The sequence below is a fragment of the Gopherus evgoodei genome, chromosome 1 (assembly GCF_007399415.2).
Source record: "Gopherus evgoodei ecotype Sinaloan lineage chromosome 1, rGopEvg1_v1.p, whole genome shotgun sequence".
NCBI classification, from domain to species: domain Eukaryota; kingdom Metazoa; phylum Chordata; order Testudines; family Testudinidae; genus Gopherus; species Gopherus evgoodei.
In genome coordinates this window covers 242,089,545-242,111,415 of record NC_044322.1, presented here as the reverse complement: position 1 = coordinate 242,111,415, position 21,871 = coordinate 242,089,545, and the positions used below count along the sequence as shown (strand labels likewise).

General features: G+C 41.1%; 1 protein-coding gene across 6 annotated transcripts in view; it reads left to right on the top strand.

Moving 5' to 3' along the window:
* Positions 1-5,436: 5,436 nt before the first annotated feature.
* The window catches only part of ABCC9 (ATP binding cassette subfamily C member 9), a 112,274-nt gene continuing 95,839 nt past the window's right edge, over positions 5,437-21,871 (top strand). For 3 of the 6 annotated variants that reach the window (XM_030541373.1, XM_030541355.1, XM_030541339.1), the window contains exons 1-4: positions 5,437-5,536; positions 8,202-8,428; positions 16,897-17,069; positions 20,881-21,022. In XM_030541373.1, coding sequence (XP_030397233.1) covers positions 16,925-17,069; positions 20,881-21,022 — 287 coding nt within the window. In that variant the 5' untranslated portion in view covers positions 5,437-5,536; positions 8,202-8,428; positions 16,897-16,924. The remainder of the gene's footprint in view (positions 5,537-8,201; positions 8,429-16,896; positions 17,070-20,880; positions 21,023-21,871) is intronic. The other 3 variants (XM_030541346.1, XM_030541364.1, XM_030541380.1) reach the window with 2 other exon arrangements.

Genomic DNA, 21,871 nt, shown 5'->3' with positions numbered 1-21,871 from the left:
CAGTGACTGCCCATGGAATCCCTTTGTCACAGAAGGGCTTTCTATAGCATGGAGGGAAAGTGTGGGCTTTAAGAGGTGAAAGAGGATGGGAAAATGGTCCACCTCTCCACAGGATATGGGATAAGGCAAGAGCTGAGTATGTGGGCCCTAGACTGTCAGAGAGTTTTGTGACCCAGCATGGAAACCCCTTTCAGGAATGAAGAGATTCCATTAGTGGTGGAAGTCTGGCAGCGTGACTCCACTGAAGAAGGAATGGATTGCCATTGCCACTGGAGTAAAGGGCAGCAGCTCCCAGCACCATTATGGAGGTACACAGCCTGAGTGCAGGTAGCCTGGGCATCGTGACTTCAAGAAATACTCCCACTGCACTTGTTCCTTTTTGGGTGTTAGTCAACGTAGCTCAACTGACCTAAGCAAAATTATGCCGATTTACACCAGCTGATGATCTGGATCTTTGACTTCAATAGGACAGTACTGGGCCCTTATATGGTTAACTTGGTTTTGTTAAAAAGTATGACAATTGTACAAGATGGCTTGTATGAAGAAAGATAAGACATCAATAAATTCTCTTAAGGTCTCCTCATTAATATTGTCTGTTTGAAGGATAAGTCACAACTCATGGAAATACCAAACCAAAGCACGACCTTTTGGACACTACAATGTTGAATTTCGGGGCTGATGTATGCCAACAAATTTCTACATTTCCAATAAAGGAAATTCCCTCAAGTTTTAGTGGTTCAACTTTCCTTAACTTTATTCTGTAATAAAATATGACATTGTTGAAATTCTAAACAAGTTGTAAAGTTACAGTTATTAGAATGGTAGAGTGCAGTGGAGCATGGTTTGGCTGTGTTCTGCCAGTTCTAATGGAAACACGAAGTCTAATCTCAATTACATTCTTGAAATTGTTTCCATTTTTCATCATAGTCATACAGGCTGTGTCACTTTACACAGTAACAGCAGCTGGCACTTGTAATATTATCTCATGTTGTTCATTTTATTTTTATGCCTTAAAAATCAAAAAGATATAAAGTAAAATTCTGAAAAGCCCCAAAGTGACCTGGGAGCCTAAATCTGAAAATGGGACTTAAGCTACTAAGTAATTTAGGTGATTTTGAAAATTTTCCCCATTGTGATTTTTTTATTCATTTACATCAATGGAAACAAAATCAGGCCTTAGTTCTGTCCCTGAAAGGTTATTACCTATTGTCTTTCCAGATAAGGGCAAAATTGAACTAGAAAGGGCTATTGATTTGCTAGTGTAAAAAGAGGACAATGAGGTTGCATGGACCTACACCGAACATTGTCCAAGCACAGTCTAAAAGGCAAGACATAAATACAGCAGAGATGGAAAAAGCAATGTCATTTATGCTATAGATGCATTTAAAAGATGTTGGGTGGATTGCATTTGGTGGGGTTTAGATTTAAAAGGATAAAAAAGGTAATACATGCTATTTTGGATGAACATTCTATTGCTTAAAGGATACATGATTGATTTAAAAACCTTTAACTCTTCTTAACATTTATAACTGGAAAAATTTGCAATATTAAAGGAACTCCTCTCATGTTAAAAATCAAATATACAGTATGTCTTTGCCTAGCGCCTTTGATTTTGAAAGAATTTTAAACATCTAATTTATTTTTCAGTATTTATGCATTTTGTTTATTTTTTGTACTTCTGTGATCTTGGATACTGAAACCAGATTGCTCAATTTCACTTTTGTTTGCAGTTACTTTCTAGTAAATTTCAGATACTGTAATGTTTCATTTGCAAATACTGCAGGAAATTTTTTTTAAAAACTGTTTTATTGGAATAATTGTATCTTCATATTAATAGAACCATTTATATTGATTTTAGGATTTGTAAACCATAGTGAAGGATGAAGAGGAAGGGAAGGGTTTTCAGGGATATTAGGCCTTGGCTCAGATTTGCCCTGATTTCAGTCATCAATAGAAATCCACCAGTGTTGCCGCACCAATGCAAACTACTAGTGTAGATAGGGCAAACTGCTCTAAGCCACAGTTTTTGCACCCATCTTCAAGTGGGGCTAAGATTTAACAATGCAAATAGTAGCTTTATTGGTTACATTTGGTGTATCGTTGGTGCAGCTATACCATTAGCTGTCCATTCATGGCTGGAATTGGGACAAATCCCCAATGTAAATATAGTCTTATTTCTTGGTCACTACCACTTCCTTTGGCGATTTCTGAGGATTGGGATTTTCTCATGATTCTCTCCATATTCAGTTCCTCTCTATTTAGATTGCTCTGTGCCTTTTGTTGAATATAGCATATTTCCCATAATATTTTCTCCATAGAAACAACAAATTTAAAAAAAATGCTATTGGATTTTGTCTCTAATGCTCTCTCTCCTTTTTTTTTTTTCTGGCCAAGATCAGTCCCAACAAATACTTAAAATAGCAGTTTTCAACTGGGGTTCCATGGCCTGCCAGGGGGCCACGAGCTGGTTGCAGGGGATTTGTGAGTCCTAGCGCCCCAGGGGGCAGAAGTCCCAAGTCCATGGGCACAGTTGGATGGGCACTGCAGTGCCTTAATCAGAGGGGGGCAGCTCCAGGGGCAGCTCCACACCCCCACCTCCTCCTCTTCCACTCCTCCCCCCGAGGCTCCGCCCCCAGCCAGATCAGAGGTGGGAAGCTGGAGCCGAGCAGTGCAGTGTGGCTGCTGCTCTGGCTGGTGCCATGGAGCGGGCAGCTATGGCACTTCCCCATCTCCTCCCGCTGCTGCTGGTGCCCGCGAGTGTGGCTACTCCTCAGCTACCAGCACCTTTGGGCAGGTGAGACAGCTTTCACAGCCAGGAAGAGCCACCTGGGTGGGGGGACCTGGCTCCAGGGCCAGCTCAGGAAGCAGTGACCACAGGGGGTGGAGCAAGGGGTGACAGAACCTTGCCAAAAGTGGCGGGGGGGCAAGGGCCCTGACCCATCCATTGGAGGAGTGCTGAGCAGGTGAGCGGAGTGGGGCAAGCTCTAGGGCCAAAGCAGAGCCAGGGTTCAGGGTGGGGTGGGCCTGGATGCTAAGTGGGTGGGCCACTGTGTTGGTCAGGGTTATCAAAAATCCATACCCATGTAGCTATGCTGAACTAACTCCCAGTGTAGAGAGAGCTATGTCAATGGAAGAACGTTGCTGTCAGCCTAGCTAGTGTCATTTGGGGAGGTGTTCCTACAGCAATGAATAAACTTCTTCGTTTAGGCTGGCTACACTATGGCTCTGCCCCATAGTGTAGACAAAGAGCAAGCCTACACTACAAAATTAAGTCGACCAAAATTACATTGACATGTAGCCACCACAGTAATTATATTGCTTTTGCATGTCCACACTATCTCCTTGTGTCGATGGTGTGTGTCCTCCCTAGGAGCGTTTGCACCAATTTAACTGTCAGTGTGGGGCATTGTGGGATGGCTTCTGAAAGGCAGCAGCCAGCGATGTAAGCAATGCCATGTTTACATGAACACTGCATTGACCTAATTACATTGATCTAAGTGCCACGCTTCTCACGGAGATAGAGTTATTAAGTCGGCGTAGTGGTTAGAGCTACATTTGTATAGATGCTTATAGAGTTGTATTGATGTAACCTACTTTATGCTGACCTCTGTAGTGTAGACCAGGCCTTACTCTTAGGCTCTCATTTAGGAATGGATCCAAAGCCCATTCAAGTGAATGGTAATCTTTCCATTGATTTTAATGGGTTTGGATGAGGATTTTAAGCCACTTCTACATTACAAAATACTTTGGCATAACTTACGGTGCTCAGGGGTATGACATAAGTTATACTGACCTAAGCACCAGTGTAGACAGTGCTACATTCTCCTGCCAACACAGCTACCACTCTCACGCAGGCAGGAGTTATTAAACCAACAGGAGAGCTCTCTCCCATCAGCTTAGGGCAGGAGTGGCCAACCTGAGCCTGAGAAGAAGCCAGAATTTACCAATGTACATTGACAAAAAGCCATAGTAAGCAGCCCCCCCATCAGCTCCCCCCGCCCCGCTCCCAATGCCTCCCACCCACCAGCAGTCCCACTGATAAGAGCCTCCCCCTCTCTCCCCACACCTCCTGATCAGCTGCTTCGTGGCATGCAGGAGTCTCAGTGTGAGGAGGAAAGGTAGGAGGAGCAAGGGCATGGCAGACTCAGGGGAGGGGGTGGGAAGAGGTGGAGTGGGGGCAGAGCCAGGGGTTGAGCAGTGAGCACTCCCTGGCATGTTGGAAAGTTGGCACCTGTAAACTTCCAGCCCTGAAGTTGGTGCCTATACAAGGAGCCACATATTAACTTCTGAAGAGCTGCATGTGGCTTTAGAGCCACTGGTTGGCCTCCCCTAGGGTGAACAGATGTTAAGGGGAAAATATTGGGACCGCCGCAGAGGGGGTTGTTTCTTTTTTTTTTTTACACTCACCCATCCGGGAGTTTGGGGGCAATTCGGCGGAGAGTGCTCAAGTTGCGGACGGTCTTCGGCGGTATTTCAGTGGTGGGTAATAAACCTTGCCACCAAAGATAGAAGCACCCGCCACTGAAATACCACTGAAGACCATCTGCAACTGAAGGACTCTCTGCCGAATTGCTGCCGAAGACCAGGAAACAAAATATCGGGACAAATGGCATCCTGACCATACTCTGGTCGGGATGCGGGATAGACTCCTCAAAATAGGGACCGTCCTGATTTTATTGGGATGTCTGGTAACCCTAGCTACCCCTTGCTTAGGGCATCTTCACCAGAAGCACTACAGCGGTGCAGCTGCGCCGCTGTAAATGATGTAGTGTGTAGACAAAGCCTTGGGCTCTCCTAATTCACAGGGCAAAAGTCAGAGGCTTTTGAATGTAAACCTATGTCCACCCCTCGGCCAATGTCTAAAGAAGTCTAGGAAGGGGCCAATTATAGTAGCTTCCCTCTTTAACCTACATCTTCTTCCAGCTCCTCAGTGCCTAATTCACATCAGCACAGACTCTCGCACATATGGCTAGAGGGGATGTAAGTGAGCACGAAGTGGAAAATGAACACAACTTGCTCCAGTGGCTTCTAACGAGGGAGTTTACAACTGGGTATAATATCAGCAGGAGTTCGTACTAAGTCACTGCTGGGGGCAGCGGGGGGAGGGAGTAGAGGGGATCCTACCAGACTACACTCCCCTTTTGGGGATGCCACACGGAGTGCCTGATGGCTGGGCTCCCTCCGCTCTGTGCGCTCCAATCAGGGAGCAGCCCCTGCAGCTGCATTCCGGAGTGCCCCCATGCCGCCCCTCCAGGAGGGTAGCTGGCTGGTGAATGGGGCTGGGGCACAAACGGGCTGTAACGTTGCTCATTAAAAATGAAAACAAAGGGTCTGTGTGCTTCTCATCCTCCTCCTTCTCCCTCGCCCTGGAGTCAGCAGCAGTCCGCTCGCTCTGCTGGGTCTCTCTCTTCCCCGGGGTTGCTGGCTGGGCTGATCCTTATCGAGTCACTAGCAAACTGCAGTAGTAAATACCTGGCATCCCAAAGATTAATCCCCAGGAGCCAGGCGCCTGCCAACACTCCTGCCTTACCTCCGGGTAAGTCCCTTCTGCTGAGGGGGAAGGTGGATGGGGAATCAGATTGGCTGGGGAGAGGGGAGACAGGGAACCTGCCCACAAGAGATGGGAAAATGGCAGCTTTTTCCTTCTTTTTCAGAACAGTGTTACATAAGGCAATTTTTATTATGCCTGCCCCTAAAAATAACCCCTGGATTTAGGCAGCTTTATGCTAGTTTCCTGATTCCAGCTCCCTCCCCCATCCTAAATTCCACTCATGTTTTAAACTGCTCCACAAATAAGAAAAAACCTCAAATAATTTTCACTGCATGAATGATGTGTGTCTCCACGTGGGAGAGTGTTCTGATATGGAGATTATTGTTCTGATACATGCAGGCATGGGAGGGGGAGAGCCTTGTATTGATCGTGAGAGAGTTTTTCTTTAGATTGCTGATTATGATAATAAAATGACAATTACTGCATGGCTTTGAAACCAATCCCCCATTCCTGAGTATAAAACAAGGAGCACAGACTTTGGCAATGGTTGAGAACAGAACACTTTACTAAACCTGGGCAGGAAACTGCTTTCCCATCCCACAAAAATATTTGGGATATCAAAATATTTCCCCATCCCAAATTGGGATGAAAAGTCAACATCTTGGAAATTTTCACAAACTGGAAAAAAAAATCAGGAACAAAATGGGGTTCAGGTCAACTAAACTATTTTGTTTCAATACATTTGAAATGTTTCTTTTCAGTTCTGACTATTGACCCCCTCCCCTAATAATTAGCTTAAATTTCAAAACAAAAAGATGTTTCAAATAGAAAACTGAAATTTTTAATTTAAAAAAGGCCAAAACAAAATATTTTGACAATTTTGGAAAAAAAGGTTTGGTTTCAACAAGTTGGCTTTTTCCAATGAAAAAAATGTTTCATCAAAAAATTCCATACCAGCACTATACTTCACCTTTTGAAGACTCTGGAGGGTGTTGACCAAAGCATTTCAAAGGAGCTATTAAAAATATTACATTAGAGGAGCTACAACCTAATTTCTCCACCCATTGTATATCCCCTCTCATAATCTCAAAATGGCAAATAAGTGGACAGGGCAATAAGAACAGATCTGAAGGACTCCCATTTAAATAGAGTGTGACATAGGAAACGAAAGATTTAAGCAATTTTTTGTTGTGCATTAACGTGTGTGTCTCCATATCAAATTAGCTCAGAATCTGCCCTCCCAGGAAATGTCATGATCACAATACTATTTTAAACACTAATGAGAACATTTTGAGATTTTATTTTGATCCTGTTAAAGGATTTTTATATATATATATATATATATATATATATATATATATATATATATATATATATAAATTCAGAAGCCCATGTTACGATTTTTCTTGTAAAACTTTCTCTGAATTTAAAAAAAATAAAAAGTGAAATGCCAAGGAAATGCCTGGTGGAAAATTGTCATAGTAACTCAAGGTAGCTGAAGGTTTGATGTACATAAGTAGATGGAGGGAAACTAAGCATGGTATTCTTCTATGAATCTGAGGTTTCCACTATCTCTTTCCAGACTGACAGGGTAACAAAATAATGGAAAAAGGTAAAAACTGCTTATATCTGAATCCTGTCAACTTTTTCCCCCAAGCCTTCAAATTATACAATTAAATCAGAGCACAAGTCTAATCCCTTTTAGAAAATCAAAACCTTTCGAATCTTGAAAAATGTGCACTGCAAAAACCTAGATTCAACATCTGGATTCTTCAGGATCTAACCAAATTTTGGCTACAAGCTCCCAAATTCTCATTTCTGAATCAAGAACAAGTGTAACCACTCCTACTGCACCAAAATATTCTCAACCATAATGAATAGTGGTACAATAGTACTGCAAGATCCTGGATCTGGCATCTGGATTCAGCTGGATCTTTCCAAATTTTGGCCCTAAACTCTACAATCTAAATAGAAAATAAGGATAGTTGCTCTTGCTTTGATGGAAAAGTCTGAACCCTGATGCATTCCACTCAACAGCATTGGAAAAAATAGATATCTCATGCCTGGATTCTGCTATTTTAAATTTCCGTATACTAATTCTACTTTCTAAATAGAAAACAAATATGCAGTAGCTCCTAGGCCACCAAACAATCCAGAGACTGTAGTAAATGGGTGCAGCAGCACCACAAAAACTTCTTTCTGGCACTTGGCACAGTTAGTTTTTCTTTTTTGTCCCAAAATTAAAAATTCTACCCACTTAAAAAAAAATCCTGCAAAGAAGTGCAGCTGCTCCAATTCATTTTTTTTATGTGCATTAAAAGTGACTAGACTTATTCTGTATTTTAACAATAGAATTTGGAAGCTCTAAGCCAAAATTTGGTAGGATCCAAGTAGATCCAGTTTTTCCCATATCCTCATGATGATGTGCAAAATTGCAGTCTCAAACGTAGAGCTATGTTTTTTACTAATACTGTTTTACAAAGCTGCATCACTCACGCCCTTTTGAATTTTGACCATCTTGGGGCATATTGATTATTCTAGAATAATCACCTGATGATCATCTGTGCAGAATGATGCAACCCCTTTGTATCATAGCACTTCAGCCCAGGAAAATGAAAATAAATGCAATCTGGAGGAATCCTGGGTGCCCTGGGATTGGAGCTTCAGGAGTCTAAAAATTGGTGCCTTTTGCTTGCTTGTCTCTTCCCAGTTTCCTGCCCTCTTGAGTGTGTGAGAAAGACAAGGAAAGTTTGTTCACTTTGGAAACTCGATAGGAGGCAGCAGCTGATTTTCCCCTCACCAGCCTAAAAATAATCCACTCCAGGGTTTGGAGCTGCTTCACAAAGTGGAGGAGAATCCTGCCATCGGAATGATATTGATCATATAGCACAACCAAGGGAAAACTGGGTTTGATATTTTGTGTATATATATGTAAAGGTAAGCTACAGAGTTTGATCTAACATTCAGCAAAGAAACGGGGCATGCAACAAGACCCCCCACTGTTATCTCCCACTAACCTTCTCTTTCCCCTTATGTCTGTGGGACAAGACTTCTCTTTGCATTTTCCTGGGGATTACAGTTCAAATCTGTTTAACTTTTCCTTTTCAAACCAATATGCTCAGACTTTAATATTCCCAACTGCTGATGCTTTCACTGTTGTTCATAGGGTTATGTTTCTTTTTTTAAATTGATTTTACAATTGTCCCGTCCTAATGTCTGAAGTCTAAATCCCAGCTTGTTTCACAGCAGCCGGTGTAGCATGCTACCATTTGAAACTGCACAAATTGCTGTATTAAGAAGTTTCCAAAAAAAGAAGCAAGCAGGAGAATTGTATCTGAGAGACAGCTGTAAATATTTATGTGAATTGCTTTTCAGTGTCAGTTTTATGTTTAGCTCGGCTTCAGCTCTAATCCTATATTTTCCTGAACATTCATTAATGTGTTCAAAAATGTATTTTCCGTGCATTTGCGGTCTGATCAAAACCCCCTTAAAGTCAATGAAAATCTTCCATTGACTTTGAATCAGGCTCTTTGTATATATTGCTAAGTGCTTTGAAAACAGTAGAGTAGCTAGAATAATTAATTTATCACCTCAGGGCCCAACATCATCTGAACAGTGGTTATCAGGCTAGCAAATATCTTTAAATTATTTGCTCCTGGTTGAAATAATAATAAGAAAAATATAATATATAGGATCATTTTTGATAAAACAAACACATCTCGAACTGTAAGAACTTTACTTCCGATCTGACCAGACTGATAACAGATAATCTAAGTTCTGAATAGCTCAGACTGTGTTATGCAGAGTCAGGCAGCGTTAGGGTGAAAAAAAATTCAAACAAAAAAAAGTTTACGTTAGAAAAGGAAAAGAATTCTGGGAAATACTCTGCTCTCTACACATTGATCCTGTGCACGCTGAAATCAATGGTAAAACTCAGGATCAGGCTGACAGTTACACCCATGAAACCGGGTTGATTTCAGGATTTGCCTTTCTTTGTTAGAGATCACTGTAGACTTTTCTTCTGCTTCTCCATCACCTTAATATTGAGAAATGCTACAACGACAAGCAAAGGTATGGCCTTTTATAATGAATCCACTGGTTAGCAGAGTCAACCATTGAGTACTTTTGTAAATATCTGCCTGTTTAATCTATCCATCCTGTATATATAATAAAAAACAGAAAATGTACATCACATGCAAGACAAGGAAGAAAACAGAGGTTAAAAAAACCCTGAAAAAGCAATAAATACATGGATATATTTTGATTCTGGGGTAAAGACATATTGGTTATTTGGTTAAAGATCAAAGGAAAAATAACTTTTGACATAGAAGTTCAAAGGATTCGTGCTCCAAGGAACAAGGAGTGCTTTAGGCCCACATTTTACTCTCTTTTCTTAATAGTCACAAATGCCTTGCAGTGCATAGAGAACAGAATCATAACCCAGTTAAAATAAGACCTATGTCTATGGAGAACTATATTCAACATTTAAGTGCTACTTTAAAACAAGTTTCCCCCTACTTTGAAAAAGTTTTAGATTTCATAAACATTGTATAAAGTAAAGTGCTGCCCAGTTAGAATTCCCAGGGCTTTGGCACTGATCTTGGTTTGATGTGTGGGGTCTTAAATATTATCCACCATTTCCTCATTGTCATCTTCACAATCCTTTATAAAAAAGGTATCTCAATGTCTGGCTCATTCCTTGAGAATCACCATTTGATGATCCTTAAATGGAGCCTCTTTTCAGAGTCACCAAGTTCCTTGGTATGTTACAAAGTTTAGGATAAGAGTGACATGTTTTCATTATCATGTCTCTGTAATGAACTGGCTTTTCTTCCCCCTCAGCCTTCTTCTGATCCATGGCAACTATTTAATCCTGAACCACATTTGTAGCAATTGCTGTTAACTACAATACTATCAAGCTTTGTACCTCCGTCCAAAACCAGAGAGGCCCATCTTGCTAACTAGTGGGAGTTTTACAACAAAATCTCGAATGTTTAGTGGCTGCAGGTTTATTTTTAGGTATTGCAGGATCTCTCTACCTTCCAGATAATTTTCATCAAAGTAAACCAACAAGGCGTCAGATTTTCAGAATGAATAAAAGGAGAGCTGAAAGCATATCGTCCCTGAAACCGGCTTGGGTCCACCCTTTTCATCCTGCCAGCCTCCACCCCTCTCTCCAGCCTTATTTCCTTTTGTCTTTTGAAGTATTGCCCATCTGGTCAGCTAACAGTTGTTTGCTTAAGTCTGAGTACTTGACTAAGACAGGGACATAAAACGGAACCAAGTTTCAAAGATTATTGGTCTGATTTAGCTTGCAGTCAGAAACATGAGCAATAACGAAACATGCTGAGAGGTCTCCTCTGGTAAAACATCGTGTGGAGATATAGAGTCCAGAAAACTCAATAAGGAGACTCAGAGTTTCCATGGAATGTTCCCCTCAGTTGAAAGGGAGGATATTACTGAGGAGTCAGTGGGCTTGACATCTCAAATAATGGGGATTGTTGAGGCCTGGACTCTGTAACCCTACAGAGAGCCCTCCTGATGGGTGGGTCCCTCACCCTGCATGGCTTTCTCAGGAGCCAAAAGGGTTAGCAGAAGTACAGGGCAGCAGTTAATGCTGCTTGAAGAAAAAAATCATACATAAACTTTTCAGACCAAACGACAAACAAGCATTTATGTTCATCCCTTTTGTCTTCATCACTTCAAGCACACAGTCTATGGCAGGAAATGATATTCCTGCAAAAAAATTCAATTAAAACAAAATAAAAACAAAATAAAACTCAAAAACAGCCCTCCCCCCCCATGCCACCCACTAATTGCAATTTCTAGTTGCCAAAATCCTAAATGTTTTCCATTTGGGGGGCATTCATTTTTTTTAATGAAAATCTGATTCCCCCACACCCCGCAAGAGTTCAATTCCATGTAACTAAAAAGCCCCTTTCCATCAAAAATGTTTTGATGGAAAATTTTTGACCAGCTTTACCTCTCTACCTAGCTCTTCAAAGAGTCACACATGTCTACTTCTGTTGTGTTTCTATAGCTATCTCCCTTTAATATGGGCTTGCTAAATTAATGACATTGCACTTCAATTATTATTTTGTTTGCATCTTCAGTCAACTTTGAATTCAGTTTTAGATCTGTATCTTCAGCTATATTCTAACTCTGCTTGACACAGTTGATGGAACTGGGGCAAAGGTAACTTTAATCCACTTTTTTGCTCTTTGATTCCTTTGGATCCCAGGGCACACCATGTATGTAGAGCAGTTTCAGGGCTTGATAAAGGCTAATTTTCAATGAAAATAATTTCACTTGAAAATTTTTGGCCAGCTCTAGATTTTTGTGAAGACCTGTCATGGACTCAGTCACCACTTTGTGGCTACATCTCGGCATTAGCTCTCGCCCAGTCAGGCACCCAATCGCTCACCCCATGGTCTCTCTCTGGGCTCACGGGGCTGTCTCTTTGTGATTCTGCCCTCCAATCAGGTCACTACAATCCTCTCCTTCTGGGATATCAGTCTCACTAGAAAAACTGTCTATCTGCAGTCCCAGGCAGCCTTCTGATCTACTTCCAAGCCAGTGCCACTTTCCGACTGGCTGGTAGGAGAACCCAGGCACACCCATTAGTACAGGTTCCATCCCAGGAAACCTGTGCCCAGCAACCAGTCTGCTCAAGCTCTGATTCTGTTGCTGTTTTCTTGGGCTCTGTCCTACCTCACTTCTCTGTCTCTTGGCCTACCTCTGGGTTTACCACTGGAGCTTCCTCTGCTCCCTCTCATCTTCTTACTAGAGTCTAGTCCAAGGCAGGATCCCATGGCCTACTCTCCCCATAGAACTCCTCTTTCTACCTAACCAGCTCCCCTCCACTCTAGGGAGTACTGCAGAGCTCCTACATGCAGCCCTCCTCCTATCACCAACTTTCTCTCTTTAAAAGCCTTCCCCAGCTGGACTTCCTCAGTCCCTTATCAATCCCTGGCTCTCTTCCAGGTGCAGCTTATTCTGTTAATTGGCCTATTTTGCCTGTTCAGACCTTGTGTTGGGTGGACACCGCATCACAGGAACAAAAGTTAAATAAAACAGTTTACTATAGGCCTAAAAGGACAGATTTGTTACAGCCTATATTTAAAAGAAAATGCTGAACTGAACACCACATGTTACCAGGAGTAAAACAAATTAAGAAAATAACCTGAATAGAAGCAGTTAAAACCCCCACCAGAGCTGAAACTCTGGAAATGTGGAAGACAACTGGGGAAGATTTAAATAGTATATGCTGTGTGATCATTTGAACACCACAACCATGTGTCTTTGAAGTCACAAAGTGTGCTAATGTATGCCAAACAGTGGGTTTTGTGAAATAAACACTTGAGAACTGGACTGAGAACATCAAACTCAAATGTTACAGTTCCTTTTTTATTATTCAGCCTTTTTAGTACCTATAATACCCAATCTGTAACTGCAGATTTTCTCTGCCACTTCCTAAGAGAAGTTCCACTTCCTTATTTGGAACAGTAAACTCGTCTATATAGTTCACACTGTGAGTCAATTGTTTGAACAAACTTTTGCAAGTGAGTACTCTCGAAATTTCCTATAAGATTAATTCTCTCTCAGCATGGCCTTTTTCTTTCATGACCCCACAAATATAGAGTTTATAAAAGAGTGATGTGCATTCGGTAGTGCTACAGCTGGTTGCAAATTTGCTGTCAAAACTTCTTTTCAAATAGAAAATGCCCTTTTTTGACCAAAGAGAATTTTTTTCTGGAACATTTTTGTTTTGGTCAAAAACATTATTGTTTTCAACAAAAATATTTTTCAAAAAGTTGTTTCATTTCAATGGGTAACAGAACACTTCTTGAACTTTTTCTTAAAAAAAAAACCCCAACACTTTTTCACTGAAAAAAGGAACAAAAAGCAAAAAAGTGAGAGAAGGTGGGAAAATGCCCACTGATCTGACTTGTTAAAAATTCCCCTTGTTTCAAAGGGGAGGGAAGTGTGAGAAAGTGGCTTTTTTACATTTTTCTCACTTTCCAAAAAAAATGAAAAAATTGAACATTAAAAAAAAATTAAACATATTCCTTGAAAAACTCCAAAATATAATGGAAACAAAAAAAAATCTTTCAGATTTTTCAGTAAATATTTTGACTAGCTCTACTAACATCTGTTTATGCTATTGCCATTTCCTGGGTGGAGCCTGAACTGCTCAGCTGAGTGACACAGGCCTTAGACAATAACAGAAAGTCTCAGGCTTTATGTGTCTGTGTTTTTGGAGCAGGAGAATCTGAGTTCTATCTTTGCTCTCACCACAGATAGCCAAGTGGCTGTGGTTTGCAGCAACAACGCCAAGGAAGGTATTAGATGGCTGTAGGTTTGCTATAATAGAGTTGCAAAATTAGGCTGAGACAGCTATGCAATTTCCTGCAATATTTTTGGGAGATCTCACTAAATGTATGTATCATTGTGAGCCAGGGTTTGTATGTAATTCCATGGGGCTGGGGGGCCACAGCTCCTTCAAGAACTAAGAACAATGGGGCAAATTTGCTCAGGTTGTAACACCTCCAGAGAAATAACGCTGCTTGGAGAGGCTCGCATATACTAGTTCAGACTGTATTCTCCAGAGACCAACAGACAAAGAAAGGCCTTTTGGATAAATAGCCTGAGTTTACACTGAGATTACACAGAGCCTGCTTTCTGATCCAGGAAATGGACAGGACGGTCTGTCCAAGGGTGGTGACGGGGGGCAATACTTACTGGAAAGGATTGGAATGACTTTGGCCTACTAAGGTCCATGAGACTGATGGGTGACATCTGATAAGCCTTTAGCATGCGTATAGCAACCTTTATGGTGTTTTATATGATTTCTCTATAGTGCTTCCACCTTAGGAATAAATGTACTTGCTTAGAGCTGTGTGGTGACTTGCGACCTCTGCAATTATGCTGTGCGTAAGCCTTCAAAGAGAAAGCAAAGTGCAGATGGTGCCCTGCATAGACAGTCTGGCTTGCTGGAATAACACAGGGGCCTGTGCAGCCTGGAAAACTCCAGTGAGGAGGGAGAGAGACACAGGTCTCTACCCAAGAGAGGTGATGCCTGAGGAGCATGGAGGCTAGATTGGGGGCCCTTGGTGGAGCACAAGGGAGAAATATGGACGCAGTTGCCCTGAAGTGTGACATATGTATATTACGATTGTTTTGAATATTTTTTGGAAACATCCAAGATTAGCCACTGTCAGAGATCAGATATGACAGTATACAGACTACTGGTGGATAGAACAGGCTAGCTGAGGGCACTCACTTCACACAATTAACATTTCACTCTCTTACGGAAACTTCTGGTCCCAACGATCCATCTCTCTCCCAGTGAAGGAACAGTCCAAACATCCCCTCCTCCATTTGATCACTGAGACATGGTTTCTCATGTCACAATCCTTTTACTCAGTTTTAGAGCTGACTAATTGGATCTCACTGGCCACAAAGTGTTAGTGATTGAATACGCATTAGAACCCAGATCCGCCTGCCTTCTAATCTCAGTCTAACAACCAGAGCATGATAGCCTACTCAGCTGTGTGAGAATGTAGTCATATTGCTTGTGGGAAAGGGAAGAAAATTCCCAGCAGAACTCCCATGGAACTTCTGACCCTCCATAAAGATTAGGCAACAGCATTTAAGCTTTTCTGCAGATTACCATTATGTTTCTTTTAAAGGGAAACATGTCAGGATTAAAAATAAATAAATAAACAACCTCCATACGTTTTTAAAAAATTCCTTTTGTATCCTGCTAATAACTCAGTAGATTATTGAAACAGAACATATTTTTAACATTATATTTGGTTTTCATTATTAACCAGTTGGAGAATTATTTGCACTTTATTCCTTGTTGGCAGAAAATCTCTAATGGTCATAGTACATTGTTGAATGTAGATGCTGTGCCAAATTCTTCAGTGAAATCTCACTGATCACATGGGTGTAAATCAGCATTTAGGCTTTGGTCTTGCAAACATTTAGGCACATGCTTAACTTTAACAATGCAAATAATATCATTGATTTTGAAAAGATTACTCATGTGCACAAAGTTAAACCCATGCATTTGAGTTTGATCTGGGTCTTAATGTGACCCGCAGTTATTCAATTGCTGGTTTTCCTCAACCAGTACATTGCTACTGTGTTTGAAAAATGATTCAATTTATTAAACACTTTTCAGAAGACCTGTTTAATGAAGGCATTTCTATTCAAATTAAATTTTGAAAGCCCTTTTAGCTCCTTGTTTGCTTTTATTAAATGAACTGAAATGCGGGTCTCACTGAGGCTCACAATGTCTCTTTAAACTTGCATGTACTCTTTTTAAAAACGCTATGTTTGTGTTCATTCTAAGGAGATTCTTGAGCCAAATCATACTTGCCTTATTTGCACAAATAATGCCATTGGAAGTCAACAGCCCTATGTGTGTGAGTAAGGCAAGCGGGATTTGGCCTGTTGCTAAGACACCAAACTCAGCTAACCTTGTTTTTTCTTACATTTTGTGTAGTCCGAGTAATTTTTTATTATCCTGATTCAGCAAGACACATGAGCACGTATTTATGTCCCATTGACTTGAATGGGAACTCGGCATGTGCTTTGCTGAATAGTGAAGTACTTATGTGCAAGCAAATATGCTTGGCTGAATCAGGAACTTTGTGGTTTATTCCTCCCAATGTCTTTAATTTTTTTTAAAAATATATTTTAAAAGAATTAACAATGTCACCAGCCAAGCATTCATGAATAATCCTACCGTAACAAATTAGTGTGCATATGCTGGAGGGAAAGATATCTCTAAGGAGGCAGTTCACTTTCAATCCTGCTTGATTCTCTTATAAACGATAATGAGTACTAAGGTAGAGGGCTTGCACTGTAGCCCTGGAACAACAAATCTGAAGAAGGGAGACTGCAGAAGACATACTGTGGTATTTTTGAGACTCCATAGCTCTAATCCAACCAACAATTACACATGTTCTTAGCTTTAGGCACATTGAAATTTTTGATGAAAAATGGAAACAAGGTTTTAAAACATGTTTTGGTTTCCTGACCATCTCCATTTTGCATTTGGAATATTGAATATGTGCAGTGAGCTGTTCATGAATTTGATGGAGATCAACATTTATTTGCAGTATGTATTCAGTGAATACTTTTAATAAAGCCCTGATCATGGAAACACTTATGGACACTTTAGGTTAACTTTCAGCATGTGCATAAGAGTTTGCAGGATCAGAGTTTACGTATGTCTAATAAATTATTCTCTTTGAATTATTTAGTCTGCTCATAACTAAAAAAGCCTCAATGATGCGTTTTAATTTTGTGTTTAGCTAAAAGAAATGTAAAAAACTTTGGTGATCATTTTGGATGTTTTACTTTTTTTTGTTTCTCTTGTGTTTTGTCTCTAGTTTGTAATAATCAGGCTGTTTGGAAGCAATGAAAGTCGCATTTTGTGGTAATGACAATGCTTCTGCCTATGACATCAGTGCTGGAGTCCTAAAAAATGTCTGCTTCGTGGATGCCCTTAACCTGGTTCCCCATGTCTTCCTGTTATTTATCACCTTTCCAATTTTGTTTATTGGTGAGTAATCCAGCCATAGGCCCCCAATCCTGAAAATAATCCTGCATATGTTTCAAGTCAAGCACGCATAGATGTTTGCAGAACTGGGGCCTTATTATGTTATAGGATTGGTGCAATCCATTCAGTTTAGATATTTTCATTACTTTAGGTGTCATGAGGAAGAGATGGAATGGATATCCAGTCAAGAGGGGGCATGTTGAAGAGAGGTTAATGCCAAGATGGGCCTGAACCAGAAGAGTTAATGTCAACCCTCTTTCATTTATGGGAATTTTCGGTACACAATCTGAATTTTACAACATGGGCCCACCTTTAAAAGATGGAATCTAACCAGAAAATCAGATCCAAATTCTTTCAAACTTTGGAGAAGTTTGTCTCCAGGTTCGAACTTGGCAACTGTCTCTATTTTTAGATTATAAGAGTTAGGACATGAGATCTGTCCTTGAACTTTGATGGAGTTTAGAGCTGTTCCAAAATTTATATCTTGGGTCTGTCTGTATGATAATTATGTGAAGCACTGTAGAAAGGATAATTCATTCTCATGCCAATGTTTGGAAACACGAATCAGAGATGATAAATTCATCCTTAGAACAATTTCTCCCATCGACCCAGCGCGATGTTGACACCACAATAAGTCAACCTAAGCTACATTATTCACATAGCTGGAGTTGTGTAACTTAAGTTGATTTAACCCCGTAATGTAGACTTGCTCTTAGTTCCACAGTTTCAATTTAGTTCTTATTTAATCAGAACCTGTTTGCTCATCTTTTGTTCTAATACACACAACTCCATGTTCCTCACCACTACAGAAACAATGCAGAACTCCCGATACCTTCCGGCAACATTGCTCAAGTTTTTTATATATAATGGACTTTGCAATGACACAGTCTTCCAGAGACCCTGAGTAACAAAAGGGAGTACAACAGTTCTTTTCATCTCATTCATTCCTTCTTAGGCCTGAGAGGGTGACTGAAGGTCATTCATTTTTTTAAATCTCTCTTTCTAAAAGCAGTTTCATTTAAAAGGGTCTTGCACAAAGTTATCAAAAGTGGATATTGCTGTGAAACAGACAGCACTGTTTAACCATAATAATTCTCCACACTTCTATAGCATCTTCCATCTGAGGATCTCAAATCTCTTTAACATACATAAATAAGGTAAGCCTAAGAATGTTTCTAGATAGATGAGTATCTCTAATTTACAAAGGAAGGAAGTGAGAGACAAAGACTAGACTTTCCAGGTCTGATCACTCCATTTGCAGAGAGGAGTGTATTTGCAATGGCAATAAGGTGACCAGACAGCAGGTGTGAAAAATCGGGATGGGGGTGAGGGGTAATAGGAGCCTATATAAGAAAAAGACCCCAAAATCGGGACTGTCCCTATAAAATTGGGACATCTGGTCACCCTAAATGGCAATAAAGCAGATGTGCAATGTCAGATGAACTACCTGCAGCAATTATTTCTGACCTCCATGCCCTACTCGGGTGTATACTGTGTGCAGATTACATTCACTGTCATTTCATTGAGGTGGGCATGTGGATAGCCTCATATTCAGACACAGTGGCCTTCAGGATGGCCCAGCTTTCTCCTAGTCCTAGTCCCCTGGTCTTTGGACTCTTCTGTTGGGGGATGAGACTGATCCCCCAGCCTGGGATGAGGATAATAAGCTTTGTCTGACTAAGGTAATTATGTCCTTCCCAGGTCTTGAGGGTGAAGGGAGGGAGATAACAATTTTATAGCATTTGGAGAATTTACTGAATGTCTTCTTATTGTCCCTTTGCTCTTGCCTTTCCTGCCATTCCCATTCTTTGATTAGTAGGAACAAGATGATATGGTCATTCAGGACTTGTCAGTCTATTCACTGAATGGAAAAGATTTGGGGGGTCGTGGTGGATAATCTGCTGAACATGAGTTGTGGCCAAAAAAGCTAATGTGATCCTGGAATGCATAAATAGGTGAATCTCTAGTAATAAAAAGGTTATTTTACTTCTGAATTTGGCACTGGCGTGCCTGGTACTGGAATACTGTGTCCAGTTCTGGTGCCCACAGTTCATGGAGAATGTTGATAAATTGGAGAGGGTTAAGAGAAGAGCCACAAGAATGATTAAAGGATTAGAAAACATGCCTTATTGGGATAGACTCAAGGAGCTCAGTCTGTTAATCTTAACAAAGAGAAGGTTAAGAGGTGACTTGATTACAGTCTATAAGTACCTACATGGGGATCAAATATTTGATAATGGGCTCTTCAGTCCAACAGACAAAGATACAACACAATCCAGTGGCTGGAAGTTGAAGCTAGACAAATTCAGACTGGAAATAAAGTATAAATTTTTGACTGTGAGGGTAATTAACCATTGCAACAATTTACCAAAGGTCGTGGTGATTCTCCTCAATGACAATTTTTAAATCAAGAGTGGATGTTTTTCTACAAGATTTGCTCTAGGAATTATTTTGGGGAAGTTCTATGGTCTGTGTTAAACAAGAAGTAAGACTAGATGACCACAGTGGTCCTTCTGGCCTTAGAATCTATGAATCCATCTCAGTCTTCGTGACATTCTGGTGTGCAATCCAGAGCAGTGTGGGACTGTGTCATGTCTGCTGTGCAACTTGGGGTACCTCACAATGCTTTGCTTCTGTAGCTCCTAACCTGGGCTCCTCACAAACAGCATGCAGGTCACAGCCTGAGTGTCTGTGTATAGCCACAGCCCTGGTCCAGCAACTCTGATCCCAGCAGCCACTCAGCAACACACCAGCCACAGCCTGGCTTCCAGCAGCCTTGGTTACTACCTGCAGAGTGACTCCAACACACTCCCAATCCTGGATTTCCCCCCAGAAACGTGTGTTCTGCACTGTCCAGCCTTCTCCTGAACAGTCCAGATATATTAGGTCCATTGCCCCTCTAAGTGCATCAGTATACAACAGTTTGCTGCCATAAAAGGAGTTACCCACACAGTTCCTTGCATTAGTTTTAATTAAAGAATAAAATTGGTTTATTTAATGACAAAGAGATAGATTTTAAGTGCGTACAGGTATAACACATTAAAATCAGAAATGGTTACAAGAGAAATAAAGATAAAACCCTTTCTAAACTTAACAAACTAGGTTCAAGATGAAACTCTTACCACATGCTCCCAAAGTCCATAGGCTGTTTCTTCTGTCTTCTTAGGTGGAAAAGACAGAGATGGATAGGCCAAGATAACTGGGTGTTTTTGCCCCTCACTTTTATAGTTCAGTCACCCTTTGAAATTGCATTTTCCCAAGATTTACCCCTAGATAAAGTACATACCTGCTGTGAGGATGGAGACAAAAAGTGTGATGGTGAAAGAGGTTCCATGCTGTGGTTTGCTAAGATGCAGCTCTGTTTGTTCCTGCCCCCTTCCTTGCCAAAGAATGACCACTTTATAGGTGATTACACATCAACTTTGATGGCACCTGGTTAGGGGCATCAGCTTGTCGTTAGTCTTTAAAAAACAGATTTACCCAATCCCGAGACTTGTCTGGTAAACACATTTCAGTCATAATTTCAGCTTCTGTTTATAACTTTAAATGTAATGTTGCTATGTACATTTCATCATGATATGATTGACCAGCAAGTTATTAGTTTTCAAATGATACCTCACAAGGTATATTCTGTACAAAGATTATTACAATGGTGTGTAGGGTGTGAATACAGGGGTGCATTCCATCACAGCCTCCCACTGCACTTTAGTGTACTGCCCACTCTGTTCCCCAAGGCATGGGGACTAGGAGCCAGAACTCCTGAGTTCTACCACTGACTTACTGTGTGATCTTGTTTTCTTCTTTTATTTTGCAGGCTGGGGTAGCCAAAGTTCGAAAGTCCAGATCCATCACAACACATGGCTGCATTTCCCTGGACACAATCTGCGGTGGATTCTGACATTCACTCTCCTGTTCGTACATGTCTGTGAAATAGCAGAGGGCATAGTTTCAGATGCGTAAGTGACTGTGTCTGCTACAGAGTCTAGCTAGTTGCATTAATAGTGTGGCAAGTCTGTTAGAGAAGTTTCCTAAAGAGAAGGGGCTCTGCTTAACAAGCTTCCCAGTTTTTAAAGGGATAAAGGTGAAACGGTTTTATTAGCACTTTATTGCCCCCCTTTGAGCTACTATAGCATGAAAATGCTGACACAGCTGAATGTATTGCACATGGATACAGAATATTCTGTCTCTTAAGAAGTCATCACTGTGCTCTCAACTAGAGTAGTAAAGCATTTTGAAGGGATACAGGAATGCTCTTTCTTCTCTTTTAGGCATCGCCAATGATTGTGTCCCCTGCTCTTTTACAATCCACTTTTTAGATTTATCTGAGATATATATTCTAGAACCTTTGTACCTCTCTGACTAAGTGACTCACCAACCGATGCACTGCTTTGTGGCTAGGTGCAGCATGGCATTGTTTATTCTCTTCGTAGTCCAGCCAACTAGCCATCCAATCCACTGGGGGTCCTCTTCACTTTGTGACTTTAGTCTCAGCCTTTCCAGGGTAAACGAGGGTTTTAAACCAATAGTCCTAGAACCTCGCATCAGGTCAAGGCACAATAGTCTTTCCAATCCATTGTGTCTGGGGTCTTCACACTAGTTTCCTTAATAAGGCTGTAGGGGAACTCAGTCCCTTCCCCTGCCATGGGTTCCAGCCCAGGGACTCTTGTAGCAAGCAGTTAAGATCTGTCTTGCCAGACCACTTTCTTCTTCCCTGTGCTACTTCCCACATTAGCCTGCCTTCTCCTTGGGAGGCTCACTTCCCCGTAGGGTGACCAGACAGCAAATATGAAAAATCGGGACGGGGG